This window comes from Nelumbo lutea, chromosome 6 (assembly GCF_056320005.1).
Source record: "Nelumbo lutea isolate HS-2025 chromosome 6, American lotus-T2T, whole genome shotgun sequence".
Classification (NCBI taxonomy): domain Eukaryota; kingdom Viridiplantae; phylum Streptophyta; class Magnoliopsida; order Proteales; family Nelumbonaceae; genus Nelumbo; species Nelumbo lutea.
The window spans coordinates 37,865,907-37,873,726 of record NC_142689.1 but is presented as its reverse complement, the minus strand read 5'-3'; the positions used below and the strand labels follow the sequence as shown (position 1 = coordinate 37,873,726).

Sequence of the window (7,820 nt, the reverse complement as noted above, 5' to 3'; positions counted from 1 at the left end):
ATTAACAAGGAAAATTTCAGTATTACCAAACTCTGATCCAAGGGTTCAATTTGAGTCAATTGATCACCGATGCTAGGCTAAAAATAGCAATCTTGCAATTCAAGCATTTAACTTTTAGATTTATTAGGATAACCATAATAAACCTTATACCTTCCTATTTTAGTTGACCAAACCCAGCATTCAATCAACACTTATCATTAACCGACTGGGCACGATAGCGTTACATATCAATTAATGATAGCAATAAGTTTTATGAAAGCAGTTAAACCAAAATAAAAATAATTGAGATAGCTGCAATTATTAAATTTTGTTCTATTTATTCCCTTTAGGTTAAAACATGCCAACACATTGGTCAAAGGCTATCACGAACAATTGACCCACAAAGATATTAACCTAATTGCTACTTGTACCACTATTCATGACAATTACGGATTACCAAATCATGGATAGCCGTAGGAAGATCAATATTAATTAATTTGTCAGATTAATCAACATCAACTTTTATAAAAATATGCACAAGAATAAATGAATACTTGAATTAAAGACAAGAATTTAAATTAAGCACATAACCTCACGGTGACCCAATTGACCAAAAAATTCCCCTTGAATCAGAAAAGAGAAGCTCAGCCACTCATGGTTGTCATCTCCTTGCTGTCGTCTTTCTCTTTTTCTCCTTCTTGCTTTGCTTCAAAGATGGATTGATTGAGTGATTGATGCCTAAAGCTAATTCGTCCCCCACCGAATCATGAATAGCCATGGGAAGATCAATATTAATTAATTTGTTAGATTAATCAACATCAACTTCCATAAAAATATGCATAAGAATAAACGAATACTTGAATTAAAGGGAAGAATTTAAATTAAGCACATAACCTCACGATGACACAATTGAACCAAGAATTCCCCTTAAATCAGAAAAGAGAAGCTCAGCCACTCATGGTTGTCATCTCCTTGCCGCCATCTTCCTCTTTTTCTCCTTCTTGCTTTGCTTCCAAGATGGATTGATTGAGTGATTGATGCCTAAAGCTAGTCCCCCCCGCTTTATATAGCTTTAGGAGGAGGGGTTGTTTCCAACTCATTTTAGGAGTTCATTCTCAAAAATAGAAAGTCCTAATTAGTTTTGATCTAATCCTATCCTATCTCTTATTTAGTAATCTCTATCTTCTTTATCTTTTTAGGATTGCATTTGAAATTTAAATCTGATAAGACTCTTTATTCTTGAATTCGAGTTGGGCTTCTTTAATAAAATTGGGCTGCTGGAAGGCTTTTCTGCGAATTGGCCTTCAGTTGTGAACTGGGCTTCTCTACAAACTTGCTTCGACTTTGGGCCTGATTTTGACCTCGATGCAGACCAAATCTGTCAAAGCCAGAACATAAAAGTTGTGGAGTTCTCCCTTTTCTTTCTGGTGCATCTTGAATCATTACAATCGGAGTCCGGATGTGAGAGTTCTGCCCAGATTACTGAATGGTGCCGAAACTATGCAAAATCATCCGATTAGCCTTGTTTCCCTCGTGTCGCCTTCTTGCCTGTCCTGAATTGAAATACATGAGTAATGAGTCAAATTAAGTGTTAATTAAGTATAAAAGGCTGAATAATAATGGATAAAATTATGATAATTTTTATTCTCATCGGTCTTTGCTATCAACACTTTCATCACTAACATAAGCATTAAAATGCCCAACCTGAGATCATCTCCCCCACTACTCTAACCTTGTAGACTTTCGTTGCTCGATGGACCAACCTCATCATCCTGTTTGTCAAAGCTGTCCTTCAGCAGAGAGTTCAGCGAATTTGTGCAACATCATCAATAAAAATAACACTTTTAATAATAGTAACTAAAACATGATAACTTAAAAAAAAACAAATATCAAATAAGAGCACACTGTTATATGAGATGAATGCCAAGCATCGAACTTCATCCACAAAAGCTTAGATATCAAATAATAGAACCTTGGCCACCGCCTTCTCTGTTGCATTCTTCCACCAAGTTAATGCCTACAACCGACGGCTGGCGAATAACAGGGAGCTTTGGTGATTGGTTTTGGGGAGCCGAATCACCGAAAATGCAAAAGAAAATGAAAACGAGTTGTTCCAAAAGTGGGTGTTCCGGTGAACGGTGACAAATCGCCGAAAATCCAAAAAATAATGAGCGGAATCATCTCTGTGAGGTTCTTTTTTGCAACTGAGAACAGAGGTAGGAAAGGTTTGAAAACGATACCGAGAAGAAGAAAAAAAGAAAGAAGAGAGAGAGGTTTTCCGTCACTTTTCGGTGCTTTGGGAAGAGGAAGGAGATGAACAGTGCATCTCGTACCCTTACTTGATATTTTTTTTTCTAAAAAAAAGTTACCCTGTTCTGAAAATATTATTTTTATTGACATTAGGAGAGAAAAGTTGCCCTTATAGATTCTTTAATTCTACTAAAAAATCTTTAGGTATTTTGGATGCACCATTAATACTCTTACGCTGTGACAAATTCCAGTTAAGCTGCTTTCTAAAATTCTTTTTTAGAAAAATCAAGAACTGGTAGGGTAAGCACACTTAGTAAGCTCATGATTAAAAGCAAATTTTAATGAAATGTAATGATAAACGATATCCACGTAGGAATGAAAACATCATTCAACGGCATCGATTCAGGCCAATTACACGCAAGTGAAACACTGTAGATTAAAAACCTCATCCATTTGGTGATTGATAAATGGTTCAAAATATAAATACATAGGAAGCTGGGAAAGAGCGTATAAACAATAGACAGACAGGGTTGGTAGATAATTAATTAAGCTCATGACTTCGTATTAATATTTGGGGAAAGCAAGCGGCACAAGAGGCAGAGTTTAACAACCGAAAGAATAAAAACAGAGGAACAAAGTGAAAGTGAGAGTGAGAGAGAGAGAGAGAGAGAGAGTAAAGAAGAGAGAGTAAAGAAGGCAGAGATGGTGTTGAGGGTGAGTGCACGGCCTTTGACGTTTGTATCTCACTTGTTGGCAATTGCAGCTACGGTAATGGTGTTGGTGTGGTGCATTCACTTCAGAGGGGGCTTAGCCTTCAAAGCCACGAACAAATCTCTCATCTTCAACGTATGCCCCTCCTCTCTCTTAATCTAGCTATCTTTCTATGTCCTTTTTTTTCTCTTTCTAGCATATTTGTTCTCTCGCTGATCAGTATTATGGTCTGTTAATTGTAATTTCGAATGCTTATAACTGAATTTCTGGTTTTGCTCTTCTCAATTATTCATTTATTTTTATCTGATGATTATATATAGATCGGCCAGTGCTTTGAGTGATTGATCAGCTAAAATAATAATTACTAAAATGATCATATTTATAAACCTTGTTCTTTCTTTTTCCTCAAACCCTTCACATTTTAGTCCCTATAATTCCTTATTAATACACAGATGACTAATAAAAAAGTGGTTAAAATGTCTGGATTCTTTCACAACCGTTCCATTTTTTACTTGATTACTATATTTCTGCCAACATTTCTTTTAGCTTTTAATTAGTCAAATGCCATTTTCTCTTCTTTTCAGCATGTTCTTGAGCTGCTGATCAGTTCCTTGTTACTTTCAACTTTGCAGATTCATCCGGTTGTAATGTTAATTGGCTTCATTATACTAGGAGGTGAAGGTAATTTGATGGTGATTGTAACTAAATGCCTATTAATATTTTACATAATCCTTGTTGGATTTTAATCTCATTAGAAATTAAATCTAATGGGATTTGATTGATCAATTACGTGAAAAACACATTTGCACACATGTAGTTTTTGCTCTTACTAAAACCAGCTTTTAACTTGTCCCACATCGGAAAATTACAAGATTTGTTTTGAATTTTTAAATAGTAAGTTATTTACATTCTTTAGAAATAAAGAGGAAAGTGTGGAGGTTTGCTATTGCGCAATGTGTTTTCAACACCTTCCCCTGTTCCATGACTTTTCAGAAATTATTTATAAAGAGTGAATCAAGCAATTGCACACAAAAGTTGTGTGCCTCAGAACAACTTCTCCTCCAAATTTCAATAACCCCATTTTCCAACAATTCTTCTTATTATTTTTTTTGAACCATGCAGCCATAATAAGTTATAAAGTTTTTCCTTGGAGGAAAAAAGTGAAGAAAGTGATACACCTTACTCTCCATTTCTTCACACTCATACTTGGTATCGTGGGAATTTATGCCGCCTTCAAATATCACAGCGAGTCTGGCATTGCTAATTTGTATAGCTTGCATTCTTGGATTGGAATTGCAACCATCTGCTTATACGGAATTCAGGTAAATAATCCTTTAATTTAACATTGGAATTGTGTCTGTAAAATATATACTTATTGGTTGCAAACAATCTCGTATTAAAAATAGTGGTTCCTAACTTCCTATGGCAGCACCAGCAGCCACAGTAAGCAATTAATGTTGGCAACGTCGAGGCAGAGGCTACAATTAGGGGTATCAATTGGATCGTATTTGGTTCAATCCGATCCGGTCCAATATGTATTCATTACAAATGGATCGGGTTTAATTCAATCTAATGAATATTTTGGATTATTTTAAACGATTCAATTTAATGTTTAGACCGTCTAATCTATTCAAATTGATCAAACTTAAAGTTCCAATCTAAACATGGTCCACTCACACCTGTATATTATCTTCTATAATGGACCGGATATTATTTTAATCTGACCCAATACAATATAAATCCATATAGATGGACTAGGTCCAAACCAATCCAATAAATACATTGGACCATTAAATCTTAACTAGTCCAATTCAATATGTTATATTGGTCCATCCAATCCGTTCAAATTGATTTTGATTTGGGCGGGGTCCAAGCCAAAACCAGTCTATTGACACCCCTAGCTAGATGGGGCACGAGAGGTGTTTACGGGTGCAAATGGATTGGATTAGATCTTTTTCAAAAGAATCTATCCATTTGAGACCCCAGTCTACCTCGGGATTGTTTGGTCAACCCTAGCAAATACATACATTAATCAGGTTCAGATTGGGTCAAGATGGATGACAAAAGAAAAAAACCCATCAATCGACCCGATCATATATTGGGTTGGCTCAACCCGAGTTGCACTTGCGCCCCTAATTAAACATCGATCCTTCCCGTTTTTCTTTGGCCTTCTTGTTTATCTGTATCAGACTATCAGTGTTTTGAATGAAGTGATGAGAGGAGCAATTGCAGTGGATATACGGATTCATGGTGTTCATGTACCCGGGTGGATCATCTGCGGTGAGAGGCGGGTCTCTCCCCTGGCATGTGCTGTTTGGAACGTTAGTGTACATGTTGGGGCTGGGCACGGCTGCACTAGGCTTTCTGGAGAAACTCACATTCCTGGAGAGCTTGGGCCTCTACAAGTACGGGCCCGAGGCTTATCTTGTCAATTTCACCGCCTTGGTTATGATATTATTTGGAGCCTTGGTAGTATTGTCTGTTATTTCTCCCGCTCATGTACAACATCACTTCACCTATTCATCTCTCTAGTACTACTGTCTTTACTTTACTCACCTGTTCTATTTAACAATTGATTAAGCCTTGCATTTTGTTGATTTGTATTGATGCCCTCGTATTAGGAGGTGCTCTATAGTCTATATGGTGGTTTTTCTCTGTCAAGATTGATTTCCACTCTTTTGTAGTTGGGGTATGAAATTAAGGATGAACAAAGGGAGGGACATCCGGAATTTTATGTGATAGCCATGGTTGGTCACATGCATATAAAATTATTTATGGCATTGGACTTGGGTGAAGCTAATATGAAATGATTCAAATACCCATAATTTAATAATTGATATGACAATGAATGGAATTTAATGGAAAAAATAGGATTCACGTACGTAGTAACCCCATCATATGGTTGGGACAAGGCTGATGATGATGATTCCAAGGTGAGTACCTTTTATGAGTCTGGGTCACCTACAATAAAATACGTTCCAACAACCTACCAACATGATCTAACACCGCATATCTCATACATGTCAGGTCCTATTTTTATAATGGGTCCCAGTCTTATAGTGAGATTTGACAGGAGATTCCAACACTTTCCACTTGTTCAAAAGTAAGTTTTTCAAAGCATAAAAGTAGACTTTTACTTTTTTGCTTTATATTAATACTCTCAAAGAAATAAAAAAGAATAATCCTACTTTTAATTTTTTTTTTATTGCATTCTTTGTGTTGTGAATTGGATTTGGCAAAATGTATTTCCACAGCATGCTTTCTCTAGTACAAAGCAATAACATGCGTTTGGGTACAATAACATACTCTCATGCTTTGACATCAGAGCATTGATGTTTTTTATTTTTGGAAAATTTTCTGATTAGTACCTTGTACTTTGGGTCTAGTACCACTTTGGTCATTGAACTTTAAAATGCAACAATTCAGTAACCAAACTTTCAAAATATGACAATCCAGTCAGTAGCTGTTGTTAACTAGCTATTAACTATCCATTATGTAGCACTTCAAAAAGACACAAATGTCATTCGAGTGTCATATAATTTTCTTTATCAACCATCCAAACATTGACAAAAAATTAACAGTCTAAAATCCTTGCCTCTTCTATTCAAGAAAGTTGGGGTCACCAGAATGCCCACTCAAACGTGACCCCAATTTTCTTGCATGGAAAATGCAAAGATTTGGAACTGTTAATTTTTTGTCAACGTTTAGATGGTTGATAAAGAAAATTAAATAACACTTGAAGGGCATTTGTGTCTTTTTCAAATGCCACTTAATGGCTGGTTAACAACTAGTTAACGACAGGTACTGGATTGTCATGTTTTAAAAGTTTGGATCTTCAATTGTTGCATTTTAAAGTTCAAGGATGAAAGTGGTAGTATTAGACCCAAAGTATAGGGTACTAATCAAGAGTTTTCCCTTTTTTTTAGAAAGTGGATACACATTAAACATTCATAAGTTAAACGTGGAGTTCTATAAGGTCATGTGGCTATCTGTTAATTTTCACTTTGTCAAACAATGTATGCCACATGGCCAATTGTTGTTTAACCATTTATTAATTTTGTTCATTATCTAATCATTTTACTATTTATTTTATTATTTTCTTACTTATTTAATTAATCATTTCATTAGTAGGTTAATTACCTTTATTAATAATTTGATAATTTATTAATTAATTAATTATTTGTTATGCAACATATGTTGTTAATATTTTTTTCCTAATTATTTAAGTATTGTCCCTATTCTATTAAGTTAATTCATTAACTATTTCTAATTTTGTTAGTTGGTTCATTGTTTTTCTTAAGTATTAAGTCTTTTCCCTATTTTATTAAATTAATTCATTGGTTATTTGTATATTTTTATAATTATTTAAGCGTTTCATATATATATGTTTGATTATTTTATTAATTTTTACTCATTTTAATACAAAAAATCATGTTATTCATTAAATGATTTATTAAATATTTTATTATTTTTATAACAATTCATTTATTATATGACATATGCTTAATGTTTTACTTAGTTATTTAAATATTTTTTCTTGTTTTAGTGAATGATTTTATTAATTAATCATTTTTATTAATGATAAGATGGTTTCATGTATGTGCTCCTCATGTGATCACTTGAAACCCATAGTAAAAGCATTGACCAAATGCACAAAGTCAAGAAATCTGATTTTATACTTTTTGGTATTTTGGTGCTTTATTACGTACTTTGGAACACATATTTATATTAACCAAACACTCAAGGTAATTTTTATATAAGATTCACTTCATTAAACAAAAAAGTACTTTTATAAAGTACATCCGAACAACACCTTGTGGTAAAGCCATGACCATACAGAAGATCGACAGAACAACACCTTGTGCTAAACATAACTCATA

The 7,820-nt window shown here is 34.3% G+C and overlaps 1 protein-coding gene across 2 annotated transcripts; it reads left to right on the top strand.

The window, feature by feature from the left end:
* The first annotated feature begins 2,719 nt into the window (after positions 1-2,719).
* On the top strand, positions 2,720-5,601 carry LOC148848606 (putative ascorbate-specific transmembrane electron transporter 1). Of its 2 annotated transcripts, none has more exons than XM_088951033.1 (4): positions 2,720-3,075; positions 3,573-3,621; positions 4,063-4,262; positions 5,173-5,601. In XM_088951033.1, exons 1-4 carry the CDS (start codon positions 2,932-2,934, stop codon positions 5,470-5,472), a joined length of 693 nt encoding a protein of 230 aa, XP_088807159.1. In that variant the 5' UTR covers positions 2,720-2,931; the 3' UTR covers positions 5,473-5,601. The 2 variants fall into 2 exon arrangements, with proteins under 2 accessions (XP_088807159.1, XP_088807158.1); XM_088951032.1 differs by having other exon boundaries at positions 5,130-5,601.
* Positions 5,602-7,820: the final 2,219 nt, after the last annotated feature.